The sequence below is a fragment of the Ptychodera flava genome, chromosome 8 (genome assembly GCF_041260155.1).
Source record: "Ptychodera flava strain L36383 chromosome 8, AS_Pfla_20210202, whole genome shotgun sequence".
In the NCBI taxonomy this organism is placed as follows: domain Eukaryota; kingdom Metazoa; phylum Hemichordata; class Enteropneusta; family Ptychoderidae; genus Ptychodera; species Ptychodera flava.
This window is the reverse complement of record NC_091935.1, coordinates 12,421,052-12,438,266: the sequence shown is the minus strand read 5'-3', so window position 1 is coordinate 12,438,266 and position 17,215 is coordinate 12,421,052. Positions and strand designations below refer to the sequence as shown.

Below are 17,215 nucleotides of genomic sequence, written 5' to 3'. Positions count from 1 at the left end.
GCTCTACAGAACTGCTAAGGCCGAACAAAAAACAATTGTGGGCTGTTCCGATACTTTAAATCAAGCTCTGAGGAACAAGGTATCCGTACACCATACATATCAAAGGCAAAAAAAAACATAAGCGACATCCTCGTTCAAGCAAAAATCAATGCCAAGTAACGAACGCGTGATTTTACGGATTTTACTTTCTTTTTTTCAATTTCCGTGTTTACGTAGTTCTAAAAAAAATGTGCGCTGTTCCGATAGCCCGACCTACCCTATTTTTATCTGCCGACCCTAAACATTTTAGAGCTACCTAAACACGAAAGTAAAAAAAAAAGAAATAAAAATCCCGTAAAATTACGCGTTCGTTACTTGGCATTTGATTTGTGCTTGAACGAGGATGTCGCTTATGTTTTTTTGCCTTTCATATGTATGGTACATTTTTCTGGAAATGTTGAGGCCAGTGTTTGACCGCCCTAAACCCCTGAAAATGCATATTTAAAAATAAAAATATTTTGGAAAAAAAATTCCTGCCGACTTACTTACCTTATTCTTGAAAACCAGGTTATCGGAACAGCGCATTTTTTTTTTGCCCATGAACAGGCAGTTTCGAACATCTGCGAGCAGAACTGCCCGGGTACATGTTTATTTTTACTTTGCGTGCATCCCTAATAAATATACGGCTATATGATAATTGGGGGAGAGACTTGAAAATTTTGATCATATAGACGGGGAGACTTGAAAATTTTTGAGGTTATTGAGGGGGATCTGAAAAAAAAGATTTCAATCGCCATTCCTCCAGCCCCCCCCCCCCTCATCGTTATCTATGAAAGCAGCCTAACTCCTTTTCTCAATTTATTTTTATTGTATTGTATGTACAAAGTTCCTGTGATGAACAAGTATCTCTGGTGTATTAGGTTTACACTTTTTTGTGTTATTTTCTGGCACATTTATCCTTGTTTTGGGCAACGATTCCATAGTGACTGTTTCCCAACGTTCTTCTTAACCCCCCCACCATATCAAATGGTGCACCCCTACCACCGACACAAGCTGCATCGGCTTATCATAACATCGCTGCTATCGACTATGGGTGTGGACGGCTACGTGACGAACTCAATTGTGGTGCAGTGTTGGCAGCTCAAGGAGCTAGCAGCTGTTAGAACACTTCATCAGAGGACTTCATTGGAAGAGCGTGGAAATGTTTCGGATTCAAGCGGCCAGAGCTGGTCTGGTAACCGACCTGATCAAAGCTGCCTCTGTGACAAGGAAGTTTTCGGGCAGTAGCCATGTTCTTGGGTCATACAACTTTGAGTACAGCGAGCAGCTCAACATTCCCCACAAACGGACGCACGACTCGCCGGCCGTAGATGGCTCGCCGGCGCTCTTAATCCATCGAACAAGTTTCCCGAATATCTGCGTTCACCCACGGCCAATCTTCCACCCGTCTACACAGCGGAAAGCTCGCAACGTGATTCGTCCGACAGTCTGAATGGCTGGTCAAGAAAAACCCGAGAAATCCTCGACAGTGTTCTTCCGCAACATGGAGTTGCTCTTTTCAGAGGACTACCAATAACGGGCGCAGACGACTTTTCGACATTTCTGCAAGGCGTCGACTACACATTGGTCGGGTACGAAGGTGGACTTGGCGTTCGTCAGTTGTGAAAGACAGGGTTATGACAGCCAGCGACGACGTGTCAGAGGTCACGATTCAGCCCCATAATGAATTAGCATACGCCGCACATTACCCGACAAAGGTGAGAAGTCAACGAGTCATAGGTCGAAGTTTAATATCATCCATGAATGTTCACGTATCACCATACTGCGTTGTATTTTGCGTTTTGTGACGTGCCCCTCTCTCAGCATGCTCAGGTTTTCCTCTACCGCGGTTGCAATAAATCTCGTAGCGCATCAACCGTTAACCGAACAGTAAACATGGTGAAATATTCTCCCTGTACAAGCTATATTCCTACATGTGCTGCTATATGGTGGTCGGAGCTGCCGCCGACTATTTATATGTTTTATGTTAAATATTAATTTAATAGTCACTTTTTACCAAAATAATTCATGTTTAAATTTTGTTTCATCTGAAACAAAAAAGATTACAAAAAACCCGACAAAACATTTGAAAAAGAAAAAATAAATTGAAAAGAAAAAACAAAAAATTGAGGGAAAAAATTGTTTCCCATTTTAGAAAAATCAGGAACATTTTATTTGAAACATAATTTTTCTCAATATGAGAAACAAAACAAAAAAGTAAATTAAAATGAAAGTAAAGTAAAAGTAAAACAAAATGAAAATTAACTTCAAAGTGAAATGAAACTAAAAGTGGATTAAAAGTAAAATGAAAACGAAATAAAATACACTGTTTACTATGGCCAACATAACAGTTGCCACAGTATACCAGCATGCTTTTCGGTTCCCCTAGTAACAGTACTCGAATGTTGCTCAAAACGATGATGTTTTAGTAACGTCCTTAATTTATTTATTTTTTGTTGCCAAAGCACGTTATATGATACTCCCGTTAATATCATGCCATGTGAAGACGCATTTTCACAAAAATAACAGAAAAAATATTGGTATTTCAGCACGCGTATGCGCGGTTGCAAAAAATCCTTTTGGAGGGGAAGTAAAATGAGATGCCAGAATTCACACAGTTGAAGACAAATAATTCCAGGTGAAGCAAGGAGAAAAAAGAATAATGCTGAAGAGTCAATCTTCCAACCCCATAGAATATCAAATGGTCCATCCCTAAATCGACTATACGTCATTAAGGGCCGTGTGCGTAGCTCCGTTCTTCGGTTGCAACCTGAACAGGGCCGGCTGCGGAGAGTCCAGCGCCTGGCGCCGTTAGCGTCCCACGTCGTCGTACGTTTCGCTGCGCCGGGCACAGTTCGCCCTTCGTGTCTTCGACGCTCTCCCTTAGGGACTGGACACAAATTACAGGGGGGGGTGGGCCGGTGTTTTTTGGGGTGGGTCGCCATTTTTCGCGCAAGCATTTTTGAAGGGTCATAAAATTTTGTGCAAGCCTATGGGGGAGGGTCACCTTTTTTCATGCATCAAAGCTGAAATTGCATGTGCACGTTATGGAATACTGAAAAAAAAAAAAAAACCTCCTGGCACTTTCATTTTCTGCCATTACCATTTTCGGCGCGCCCTTCGGGCGCAAATTTCAGGTATAATAAACAATGTATTGATGATCCAAGCAGCCACATTGATTTAAGTTGTCATGATTTCTACTTATTCAACACTATTGTGCATAACTGTCCCCTATAATGACTCTTTCAATAACAATTTGGGAGATTACTTATTTGACATCATTCTCCCATTGACAATACATTGGGTATAGGTCGGTGTCAAACGTTCATGTCGCTGTATGTACATTTTTTAATTTTTTGAGGACATTGACAGAATACAAACTGTTTAGAATAGTGCATAGTGTCATTAATAACAACTGGAAGCTTCAGGTCGAACAACTTTTGAATAACAATTTAGGATCAGATAACCTATGAGTTATTTGTAGTTCCTCATAGCCTACAATGTATAGTGAATCAACATTTTGGTGAAATTCCAAAATCAAATTTCTTGCACAACCATTGACTTGAAACCACTCTAGTCTAATCATGAACATTAATACTAATAATTAGGTGTATATAAATGCACAGGTTTACCTAGTTTTGTATTGGAAAAAAATTATTCATAGTTTCATCATAGACTGCCATGTATAGTGAATGGACATTTCAGTGAAATTCCAAAATCAAATTTCTTGCACAACCATTGACTTGAAACTACTCTAGTCTAATCATGAACATTAATACCAATAATCAAGTGTACATAAATGCACAGATTTACCTATTTTTGTATTGGAAAAAAATTATTCATAGTTTCATCATAGACTGCCATGTATAGTGAATCAACATTTCGGTGAAATTCCAAAATCAAATTTCTTGCACACACACGGACTTGTAACCACTCTAGTCTAATCAAGAACATAAATATCAATAATCAAGCATACATAAATACACAGATTTGCCAAGTTTTGTATTTAAAAAAAATTATTCATAGTTTCTTCATAGACTACAATGTATAATGGATCCACATTTCATGCGAAATTCCAAAACAAAGTTATTGTACACAGATGCACGTGTTACCACCCTCTTCTAATCAAGCACAATTATGTCAATTATTCAGGGTCATATATACACAAATAGTGCATATTTTTAATTCTGAAAATTTTTTTTTACAGTTTTGTCATAGACTCCCATGTATAGTGGATCAACATTTTATGCGAAATTCCAAAAACAAAGTTATTGTACACAGATGCACATTTTACCACCCTCTTCTAATCAAGCACAATTATGTCAATTATTCAGGGTCCATATATGCACAAATAGTGCAAATTTTAATTCTGAAAATTTTTTGACAGTTTTGTCATAGACTCCCATGTATAGTTTTGTCATAGACTCCCATGTATAGTGGATCAACATTTTGAGAGAAATTCCAAAATCAAATTTCTTGTTCACATGTGCACTTGTAAACAACCCATGCTAATCAAGTATATCTATATCAGTTATTAAACATCTGTATATGAACAGATATAGCTAGTTTTATACTGGAAAATACACGTTCGTAGTTTTCTTATAGTCGACTACATGTATAGTGAATCAACATTATCGATAAAATCTAAAAATTACATTTTTTGTACAGGCATGCACTTTTTACCTGCCACTTCAAGCAAAGTACATTTACATGAATTATCACACACATATGATTTGATATTTTTTGGACAACGCGTTATATCGGCCACATTTTGCCTTCCTTTCGGGAGGGCGACTTAACAAGTATAGCAAGTCAGAAGGGGGTCTTTAACACATTGCGGGTTTTTTTGGGGGTATTGAGTAACAGGGGAGGGTCACTTATTTTCATGCACGGATAAGGGGGAGGGTCACTAATTTTTGTGCATGAACTTTTGAAGGGTCACTATTTTTTACGCAGCGGTTTTTCGAAAAACACCGGCCCACCCCCCCCCCCTGTAATTTATGTCCAGTCCCTTAGGCCGTTAGCTTTCTGTTATGGGTAAAGTTTTATTCCTCGACCCTTGGCCACAGTGGCTACTCACTGATGTAGGCACAGTCGCTTGTTGCCTCCAATTCCACTCTGCGCCTGTGTGTACACACACAGACGTGTATATACACGTGATGAGGTAAAGAGGGCACAAAAGGCTGTTACACCTGAGGCTTCACGCTCCAAGTTCATTGAACCGATACTTCAATCACAGTCCATGCCACATAACGAGACTGCTCCAATCCGTAAATTCAGCGCTCCATAATCCGTAATCGGTACCCTGAATGTTTCGCGATCTTATACCAATATTGTCGCCATTTTCATGGTTTCATTGTCACATGTATTACTATTAGCACTCTTGACCAAACTGAGTCCAGAATGTGAGATTGCGGTACAGACAGGGGCCCCAGAAACTATTGAGTCCTCTTGTTGTATACCGAACTACCCACAACAAGTGGACTCAAAAGTTTCCGAAGCTCTTGTCTGTAAAATTTATTGGACGTAATCGGTTTAAATCAAACAGCCAATTTTAAGAAATTGTCATACAGGTGTTTTTTCCCACGTAGATATTTAAATTTAAAATTTGGAGGGGAAGATAATATCTGTTCATGACTGCCCTACCGCTACGATTTAAAAATTTCCACAATTTCCCTTCCCACCAATCATTCGAAAACTTTTCCAATACACGTGCAGCACATGTGACGAGTGTAAGCGGTTCAAATAGTACTCGTATTTTAAAAAGTAAATATAATGTCGATCGGTGAGGGCGCTGTACGCACCAAAAAATCTGTCGTGTATAAAATCAAATTCGTAATGGGTAGACAGAAAGATCCAGCTGTGTTGGCGCTCCGCGATCTCCTGAGGTCAGAGAGCTCAGGGGTGCCCGTACACGGTTATATCTTACAATCAACAGCATGGGCCCGTGTCAGTCCCAGTACTTGTCTCGTAATTGTTCTCTGAAGGACGAGCGATGTCATCTTTTTCACGTTGTCATTTACCACGAGAAACTTGTTCGTATCATGATGCTGACCAAAGAGTTTGTTGTGAAATGTTTAACCAAGAAGGCTATTCCTACCAATTTTGTTTTCCTAAAAGCAGTTAGGGATAAACTCTAGTAAACTTTGTTGTCAGGGACATTGACGGTGTTTACGTCATTACCACCTTATTTCCAATTTTGTAAAAAACCCGTCATTGCGCCTAATGCCCAAGTCAGGACCCGTGGAAGATTATATAAGAAATATATGGCTCTTTTATTTAATAATTTTACTATAGATGCAGATTATGTAAATTTCATATGTTTGATACCCGATGAGAAAAATGCGTTTGCCTTTGAGAGAATATTTGATTTACTCTTAACAAATCAAGGATTATTATAGTTCCATTAGTGATTGGAAAATTATCCAAATTAATCTATATACAATGTAAGGACACATTTCAAAAGAGAGGAACACAGATTATCCTAAGCTGGCATTTCTGACGAGTAATCTTGCACTTCACCGTCGATTTATATTCACATAGTTCGAGGGTCTCTACCCTGTGCAAGATCCCTTCAGCCGTGGGTAAACTTCTCCAGATCGACTACATCCAGAGATACTAACTTCGATGCTTTCTGACTTTCGCAGTGACTAAAAAGGAATGTGCAATATCGACCCAAACCTTTGCGTTTGCTCTGTGTTTTTACGGCTGGATTTTCATACTTTTCCACATCATTAGAGAGAGAGAGAGAGAGAGAGAGAGAGAGAGAGAGAGAGAGAGAGAGAGAGAGAGAGAGAGAGAGAGAGAGAGAGAGAGAGAGAGAGAGAGAGAGAGATCTTATTTTTTGGAGGTGCCCGGGGAGAGGGGTAGGTATTAAAGCAGCATGTGTATTGAACAGCTGAATCACCCTGAAATGAACAATAAATAAGAGTATCACTGAATTTACAATAATATCAAATTCCTTCTCTATCGTCGGCAAGGGATAGGAGAAGAGTTATACGTTTAATGAGAGATGGAAGATGAGTAGAGTAGCCGTTGTTCGGCTGTAAAAGTGCAGAGGCGATCAGCGAGTCCTGTATATGTATACCATATGTATCGAATATTACGTGAATTCGTCAGAGCTAAATCCGAAACGGGAATTTCACGACTCAAAAACCAACTCGATGCAAATTGATCATGTAATTTGTCGTGGTAAATGGTCAAAATTTGCGGCGAACGACGTAATCGCATAGTTGATCACGGCGTTGGTCTGCAACACCTTGATGGAGGGTCTTGCCTCTTGCAAAGTGTTGACGTATTATATGCTCCTTGTATATCTTTTTACCAAATGTACCAAGGGAAAAAGTCGCTCGTTGTGACTATTATTTCAAGAATTGGTTTTACATGAACATTATTTTTCATTGTTTGACTTCTTGAAACATGCTGAAATACTGGTCAACTGTGCACGACCTTAACTCTGCATGCTTGTAGCCAAACAGGACTAAATATTCCCTTTTGTACTTATACACTTTTTTACTTTAACGATGGTATTCTTCCTTACAAAAATCGACAGGTCATCTTCTTCTGTGAGACACCATCACGTCCCGGATGTGGTGGAGAATCCGCAATAACAAGGAACAAGGACGTGAAAGAAAATCTTGCCAAGGATGTCAAAGAAAAGTTCAAGAAACTTGGGATCAGATACCACCGCTATCTTCCCTGCAAAGAACAGGAGTCACGGTATACAAGTTGGCAAAAGGTAATTTCCTTTAAATCTTGAAATCCCTGGAAGAACATTTTCTCTGTAATATTGGTTTCTTTCCAAATGATGTGAATGATCATGCATAGTTATCTAGTTCTGGCATGAAATTGGATATCTATCGTAATTATGATAAACATCATATATATTGTACTTAGGTTATTGCACGATACGATATGATAATATATGAAATGATATGATTTGAAATGATATGATATATGATATGATATGATATGAAATGATATGATTTGAAATGATATGATATATGATATGATATGATATGTAGTGGTTTTTAAAGATGACATGATATTTTATCATCGACCAAATAGCATCAAATCACATGATACCATTGGCAAAATAGCCTCTATCACGTGATACTATCGGCTAAATACTAGTATCTTCTTCTTATACGACACATGCATCATCTTCACTTACGATTCAGTTGCGCGCGTGCGCCCCAGGACCTGAGCACGCACACGCGACTTCTACTGGGATTCCGTGAATCCATTTATCATCGTAACTTTTGAAAATCGTGAGCTCCATATACTGCATAATATTGACTTATCAAATTCAAAGTAATGAACACACTGGTATTTAGGGGCCTTACTCATGGCAAAATGAAAAACCAGCAATATATAATTTTCCAGTTTCGTTTTTAGCTCACTTTTGGTGTATGTATATATACTAAAGAGAGCTTATATGGTAAGTCGGTGGCATATGTATGTATGTATGTATGTATGTATGTATGTATGTATGTATGTATGTATGTATGTATGTATGTATGTATGTATGTATGTATGTATGTATGTATGTATGTATGTATGTATGTATGTATGTATGTATGTATGTATGTATGTATGTATGTACGTATGTACGCACGTACGCACGCACCCACCAACGCACGTAAATATTTATGTATGTGATCCTACAAATCGCTAAAGTTCTGTAACCACAGGCCAGATTTGGCTGAAATTTGGTTTGCAGTTTGCTTAAGATGACTTCAGTTAGATTTTTACAAATTGTGATGAAATTTTTATATTTGTATTTTGGGCCATTTTCCCAATATTTGGTCAAAAAATCCCCTTCTCGGAAAATATTTGTCGGATTTCTTTGAAACTAATTATTCATGATGTACGAGTGACGTCTGTCAGATGTGTTCAAATTGTGATGACATTTGTGTATGTGAATTTTTGGTGCAATGGTTCCCATTTTTTGTCAAATTATCATCTCCTCTGAAATCAAACATCTGATTGCTTTGAAACTTAGTATGTATGTTCCTGGGGGAAACTTAGTAAAGTTTGTTCATCTTGTGGTGAACTTGGCATATTTATGTCATTTTCTAGGTCATTTTTATCTTTTTTTGGTTAAAACATCGTCTCTTACATTGCTGGTTCCATTGCTTTGAAATTTGATAGGAAAGTTTTGAGAGATGATCTATATCAGTTTTGTTAAAATTGTGACAAAACTTGCAGTATTGTATTTTTTGGATCGCTTTTTGCTGTCTTTGGTCCAAAAACCCAAATATCTATTTCTGGAATATACTGATATATCGCAAAAACTTTAGAACCCCAGCACATTTCACCTTTGTATTTGGTGTGTAGATGCATGCTTAAATGTAAATAGAAAGTTGTTCAAAAAAAGTTTGACTAAAAGTATGCTGATGAAAATGTCAATACCTGTGAATTAGCGTTTTACATGCTGGTGACGATTTTGACAGAAACACAACAAAAGACCTACAAGCCTATAATTTGTTGTTTTTCACAAATATTACTGCTTTGTGAATTACCAAATATTTTTTTGCGTTAATTCCTTATGCTACAATATTATAAGAGGACATCTTTAACTTGGTATGGTAGATTGTGTCACTAATTATGATGTACCAGGCTGCATGGTGTTGTATTATGGTATTGTATGTCCATCGCAACAGTTACCAACCATTGCATACTTTGCCTTCAATCCGATTGACGGTGCATCATGTGTTCAAATGCACTTGACATTATGCCTATTACAAGCTAAGGCCCACAGAAGCCAAAGAATATCGTACGTACACTCACTCTGGCTTGCCACATTTAAAGGATATAACGTCGTCGGAACTGCGCTCAAAGGTCGTATGGGACCCATACGACCCATGGCAACAATGTATCCAAGGCACAATGGTGATTGATGACAGTTAAAACATGTCTGTCATAATCTATCATCGTATAATTTAAATGTTGCAGCTATGATGATGAGGTGCATCTTGATATCGTGCACGAAATACATTGTTTTTAATTAAGAAACTCGCACAGGCGCAGTTCCGACGACTATATCCCACATTTAACCAAATGTGAGCGAAGTGCCATTGACGACGCTATTTGTGGCGTTTTTGGTATGTCGCGTCACGCTCGACGGGATTGCATGACATTGAACCCAGTTCTTGCATCGATGTCCCATCTCTAATGAAAATGTCTTCCTTTCATAATGACGCAATCAGGTGTTTTGGACTGACAACAAAGATGACGTTGTCAAATATATGGACAAGTTCAACAACCCGTACAGCTGGGATGAGAAAAATGCGCTGTCTTACTCCTATCTGAGGCCTGCATTTATTCGACACCCTACCACTGGTAAGATATCTCATTTTTAACACAGTGGGTTTTCTGTAAATGTGGTCGATGCCTCTTTGCATATATGTGTATGGCTAATCTTCTGGGTGTCTCAAATGAAATTATCTATCGTCCTTCAATTTGACTAATAATTACTTTGTAACATCACCGGTGAGTATGCGTAAAACGCAGCACCAATGTACGCACACAACAATATGCAGCCATCCACACGAATATGTAGCCGAAGAGAGACTGCGCAGACCAATTGCACATGAATGCATACCATACCATATACTGAAATGACTTTACTGTTAAAAAAGTAAAAGTCAAAAGTTACGGCGAGCATATCATTTATCGTCGAAATCTTATAAAGCTATCAGTTTTTAACTTTTTAAGGCATCCTCAAAGCTTTTACGGTATGCTGCGATATACAAACGATCTTTGATCAGCGAAGATGACCTTCTTGAACTTCCAGGCATGCCTGCCTCATTTGTTTAGTGCCGCACAAAGTTAGTGTGTCAGAAGCCACAGGATTATCTCCCGCGCTCTCTCTGTTCTGTCTCTGTCTCACCATCTCTGTCTGTCTGTCCGTCTCCCTCTCAGCCGTGGTGGCGCTCTTCACCTGCGAAGGCAAGATATACAAGTATTCAAAAAAAAAAAAATAATAATAATAATACAAGTATTCCACCCCTTAGCACAATGAGATGCGTTCACATCAGAAAGTATTCGCACAATCATGATATGTGGCGAGATGAAACTCATTCATTTCTTTTTTACGCAAGCACAATAATCTTGTAAATCAATAATGGTACCCACAAAGTCGTCTTCGTTTTACAAGCAAAATGTTTGAAATCACTATATGTTGACAAGCACACTGTGACCTCAGACTTGGATGGCGAAACATCCTCGAGGCAAATGATTAACGTATATAATCAAACTGTGTAATACGGAACTTTCATTCACGGGGTTAATTTTCTAGTCCCTAGGGATGTAAACTGATAATTAAAGGGACATTAGCTGTAACTTTTGACTAATTTTTCACTACTATGTTTCAACGTATCAACTACAGAATTTTACTATAATCCGATCATCATGACCAATGCCCGGTGTCCTGCTTGCAAACACAGCGCGTGTATGTGAAATGACCATTGTTATTGTTGATAAATGTATTCTAGTCCGGACCTGAATACAAAATTTAAACAATAACAATGCAGATTATACTCATATAGGGTATATTTATGAGCTAAATATTAGGAATTTCTCCTTGGTTCAGGGATTCAATCCAGAAACTGCAGATGATACACAGAACAAACAAAATATAAAAAAATGAACAAAAGTTACAGCTAATGGATCTTTATTAGATTTCTGGGGACAGGTCCCCAGTCTCTCAAATTTTTACAATTCTTTTTCTTTGGTGTACCGCTTGTGGGAGTCTGAAGCTCTTGGAATAAGAAGAGTTTCATCGTGTTAGTTTTGTGAAAATACAACATTAAATTTTTCCCCATAGAGTTAACACAGGGATAGCGGCCATTTTGAATTTAAATTGTCCGTAAATATATAATGTTATTTGGTTCTCTCTGATGAAACTTTGCTCGTCGACCGCCGATTTTTACATTTGATTTGTTAAGAGAATGGTTGAAAGTTTCGTTGGGGAGAGTTTTAGAAAACATTAATTTCAAGGCGCGAAATACCTTGATTAATTTTGAAGTATGTAAAATATTTCTTACTTTTTTACCTTTCATACAGGCGAGTCAATCTGGTTCAATCACGCACATGCGCACCACTCTTCCCGCCTGAGAGAGCATCCGAGTTTTGCAGATATGCAGGATGAGCCGCACGGGAAATTTGCATACCACGTGACCTATGGCGACGGCAGCGAAGTCGAGCTGGAAACCATCCAGCACATCCGGGACGTCCTCTGGCAGCAGACGGTCGGGTTTCAAATGCAGAAGGGAGATGTTATCTTCTTCGACAACCTAACGACGATGCACGCGCGGTTGGGGTTCACAGGAAAACGAAAATTGCTTGCAAGCTTCGCCGAAGATTGATGGACACCCCTTTCCAAAAAAATATCATGTTGCTTTGCGAAGAGTTAACTAGAACATTTTATTGAAAGCTGCAACTTGCGCTAGAAATTTCTAAACGACCCCGTGTACAGATTTTGAGAATATTGAGCGTTTTTAAGGTATCGTTTAACCACTGCGTCTTTAAATTGACAGATTATTATGCCAAGCACCGATGACTTTCAATTGTATACCGAGACCGAAATTTAAAATATATATGAAACCGTTGTAAGTCTTTAATGTAGCCAATTAAACTGATTTTCACTTTAAAAACGAGAGCTAACAAATATATTTGAAAGATCATTATTTCGTTATTAGTGATAATTGGTGTCGGGTGGATTCCACTGAACTTCTCACCTTTGTCAAATCATATACATGTATTGCCGTCGTCACGAACAGAGTCGTTGCTATTTTTACTGGTCATTATCACCTATAGGCCCCTCGCGAAGATGCCCGTGCCTGGTATATGAGATCAACATGTGACTTGTCTTGTCTCGTCTTCGCGGTGCCGTGCAAAATTTACGTCGATTTCACACAGGGAGTTTCAAATTGGCAAAAACGTCGACCGAGCTTGCTTTGAAGTCTCCACAAACAAGGCTTGCTATTGTGCTTTTTACATTTACGCTTTGTCTTCGAGGTGTAATTAAATCAGGACTTACCCTGTCATTTCGAATGTAACCTTCAACTTTAAATTCGCATTAATATGTCGGTGTCTTTTGGGGACAAGATAAAGTTTACAGCTCGCGGGCATCCCTGATAAACTACATGTATCACTTTCAAAGCTGCCAAACTAGCGGTACCTGAGAAAGAGATGTTTGACCAGAGAAAATCAGCGCCTCCGTTCCCAAAGTTATCAGAAATGTTTATTAAAAATATAGTACGGCTCGTCTTCTTGTCGGAACAACAAAGTGTAGATAGATGCCGATAAGGAGTTTCTGAACTTCCGTGGACCCTACACCTACGGAGTGGAGTGGACTCGAATCGGCCAAAACGACCATGTTCCCGAAGAGGGCCGCTACGATCACCTTGGGAGGGTTACTAGCTACGAAGTGATCCAAGAATTAATTAGAAACACTAAATATGTCGGCATAACCTTAACATTTAATATTTTAAACATTATTCATTGCAATCCGTCGCATGGGCGTTCCAAATAAGAGATCTAGGTCCTGCTTATCGAGCAAAATATCACTTGTTCCATTTTTACAACAACACTGTGTTGACATTTGGCAGTGGAATGTTCTAAATTTACTGAACCCTTAAACCTACCCAATAATTAATGCACAGATAATTCACAAAAATAGAGCTGGAATTAGCCCCAGAGTATGACACCTTTGGAATGGACGCTCACACCCAATAACCCATCCAATTATCGTCAAAGGCCTTGAGGATACCCCTTGAGTTACAGCGCAGGTGTGGAAAGAATTAACCTTAAATGTGACTACAGCATCATGGTGACAACTAGGGGAAAAAACCACGTATATGCTAGTGACAAGGTCCCAGCCCCTACAAAGTGTTAATTAGCTTTGATGTGGTCGCAGTGACTAAAATGAATATTATTTTAGAAAATACGCCAGTTTCCTTCCCCTTAAGGTTTCCTGGGGATATCCCATACGGTGTAGCAAGGATGTGTAAAGGTTTAACCTTAAATGTGACTTCATCATAGTGGTGATCAGGTAAAAAACCGTACATACGAGTAACAAGGTCCTGGCCCCCTATAAGGCGTTAATTTGCTTTGATGTGGTTGCAGTAACTAAAATGAGCATATCATAGTTTTAACTATTTCTTACCTCGTGTAAAAGGTTAGATGGGCCCGTCTAGAATTTTCAAAAATATTCTTCACTGAAACTCTGTGTCCAATTATATCAAATTTGATTTGTTTATCCCAATGAATGACATCATATTTAAATGATGATGACATTTACATATTATGTAAATTTTTTACACTAATGTTCTCATATTTAGACAAAACATTTTTGTCTTTTAAAGCTTTGAAATGCAATATGTCTCTTCTTTCGGATGCTCTTGTTAAATTACGAATGAATTCGTATAAAGTTTGCATATTTACATTTTTTTGAGAATGATTTGCTCATTTAATTTTCTTCATATCTTGTCCAACACATTCAAATTCGGTTTATAAATTTACAGGGGTGATCTGTTTAAGTATTATTTCAAATGATGATGAAATTTGCATATGTAAACGTTTAAAGCCATTTTTCTCATTTTTGGTCAAAACAATAATACCACTGGTCTTAGAGCTTTGATATTCAGTATTTAGCTTAGTATTACGAACACCGTCATCACTGTTGCAGTCATAATCACTACTTTATCATGTTACATTGTAAATCACAACTTTTTTGCATTTTTAAAATTCTCAATGTAAAGTTCATTCCGCCATGTGCGAATACCACAACCAGTGTACATCTGGAGACAGCCCACTCTGCATATTCAATGAGATGACAAGACAAATCTATGCCCAAGAGAAACGGCAATTTTCTTTGGATTGAACTTTGTCTTGTAAATGCGGCGACTCTACTATTGTTGTTTTAAGTAACAGAGGGCCTATATCGGCCGCTAGGACGCGTAGGCTTGTATATATGTAGATCAATTCAGAATGAAAATCGTGCAATAATCATGTGCAAGAACGATTCAGTCTCTAAATTTTACCTTTCGTGGCACTACCCTTTCCTCTGGGCTGTTCGTGGCGGCTTACGCTAAAAGTTCGCCGTTTGAAAATGAAAGCAATTTTAGATCGAAATGAGATCAGACCAAATAAAATATAAAGTGTAGGCCTACTTCCGGTAAGCACCCCTGAAAATCAGGGTAGTTGGGTTTGGATGATTTTTTTATTTTTTCCTTTGTTGGCTGAGGCACATGTAATACGGTGAAATTTAGAGAAATTATCCGATTTTTTTCGACAATGCTAACGATTGTCCAGGGTCGGCGGGTTTTTCTCAGGGTCAGTCAAGTTCTTGGAAACACACACACACTCGACAATTTGGCCTTACACCTGAGTCATACAAACACATGATTTTAACTTCAAAGTGTACCAGGCTTTCGACAAAATACAACTTCATGACTGTCGGATTATTGGTTGAAAGTCCGATGGTTACTGAGTTGACATTTGAAGAAGGAGTGCTCTAATTTCGTCGCTTGTACTTTTAAAAGAATTTATTTTTAATACTTTTAAACTTTGCAGATACATCTTTCGAAAAAATAGCACATTTCAATATATATTTGATATACAATATATTCTTGTACAACATTACACGACAGTGAAAAATTCATTCTCCGCATCCGATTGATAAATTGGTCGATAACTGATCACATGGCAAGTTGAGGGAAAAAAAGAATGATACTGTAGCAAAAGGCGGGAAATATGATATCAGTCATAGTGTCAGTTCTCTTCTTCTTCAGCGCCCCCATCGGCCTCAGAGCACGGCGCATGTCTTCTTCTCCTTGAACGGGTTTGCGGCCGTCGGCACCCCGGTCAACAGCATGTCTCCCCTGGCGTGCTCTTGGCAGTAAGCCTGCAGTTCCGCCCCGGCTTTGGACACTTTCATCCGGTCGATGTTCGCCTCATGACGTAGCTGTTCAACCGTCTTCTTCATTTGCTGGATGCTTGACTGAGACATAATTTCTGTCAAAACACGAAAATTGTGCCGGTTGTAAGAACTCAAACAATAAGGAATATCGACTAGTTTAATGCAAACGATTTTCACTCTCGATCAGAATTTTTTTCTCGCTGCTTCCGAAATGACTGCATGCACGAGGACTTGTTTGTCTTTTGTCCTTTCACGACCCTTAGCGGTTTTCCATATGTTATCATCATTCGTATTCTGGATTGATAGTGCGACTGGAATGATGCATCACATATAGGCACTGTTATTAATTACGAATCTACAATTTCGGTTCCAATATATGTAGTAATGTATTGCAGTCAAAGATGTTCACGCACGTCAAATACTTGGCTGTTAGACTGTATGTATGTATGTTTGTTGGTTCTTTACTCCCCTTCAATTGCCGCCAGGTCTCTTCTGCCGTAACGTCTGCACTCGTCGTTAAGTGTTTCATTCTAATTACGATCAGCTCATAACATCTGACCCGCCCCATCTGTTTTCAACGCCACAGTGTAATATATTTTTCTGCAGAAATGCGGAGATTTTTGTGTTTGTGTGTTTGAGCACATATGGAGGCTGTGTGTGATACAGGCTCTGAATCAATTGATGCTAGTACGATTTGATGGGCTACCCTGGTAGCGGAAATTACGGCAGCTTCAGGCGACATGAATTCAAACTATCAACGGACTAGTTTTAAAAATTAAATTGACATTAAGGAAGTGTTTGTCTCTACAGAGCGCTGTCGAGTACCAACTAAAATTGCCTTATTCGTGTAGAATTTGCAAATTTGATTTTCAAATAGAGTTCGAGAAAAAATAAATTTGTGCGTTTAACATATCAACCGTTTTCAAACCCGTTGCTAGTTCGTTACGAAACTAGTACAATATTCTTCTTAAATACCGAATCGCCCATTTTCTCTACTGTTTTGTGAAATATCATTGCAAGCACTTTTATAGGTTGGTTTAAGCGCACAATGTTGCGCAGAAAGGTGTTTTCATATACTTAACCATAAGCTCATATTTATGCCGTGAATGATGTTGATTTCATTAATCATACGGTGATTTTGTATATGTGTAAAGGCCAACCACTCCGAGGTGTGTTTCTCAAAATAACCCTGTCGCCGTGCTCACCGGAGTCAATCACACGGGACAAATGTGATGCCCTGGTACAGGCCAGACCTTGCAAGGTATCTCT

The 17,215-nt window shown here is 38.6% G+C and overlaps 1 protein-coding gene across 1 annotated transcript; it reads left to right on the top strand.

Moving 5' to 3' along the window:
• Nucleotides 1-1,047: 1,047 nt before the first annotated feature.
• On the top strand, nt 1,048-12,680 carry LOC139138507 (dapdiamide synthesis protein DdaC-like). The gene is made up of 4 exons (XM_070706909.1): nt 1,048-1,736; nt 7,571-7,756; nt 10,230-10,362; nt 12,088-12,680. Exons 1-4 carry the CDS (start codon nt 1,656-1,658, stop codon nt 12,387-12,389), a joined length of 702 nt encoding a protein of 233 aa, XP_070563010.1. The 5' UTR covers nt 1,048-1,655; the 3' UTR covers nt 12,390-12,680.
• Nucleotides 12,681-17,215: the final 4,535 nt, after the last annotated feature.

Coding starts and splice junctions, on each gene's coding strand:
- LOC139138507 (XM_070706909.1), top strand. CDS start 1,656: ATGACAGCCAGCGACGACGTGTCAGAGGTCACGATTCAGCCCCATAAT. Junction 1,737..7,570: donor CCGCACATTACCCGACAAAG/GTGAGAAGTCAA, acceptor AAAAATCGACAG/GTCATCTTCTTCTGTGAGAC. Junction 7,757..10,229: donor GGTATACAAGTTGGCAAAAG/GTAATTTCCTTT, acceptor TGACGCAATCAG/GTGTTTTGGACTGACAACAA.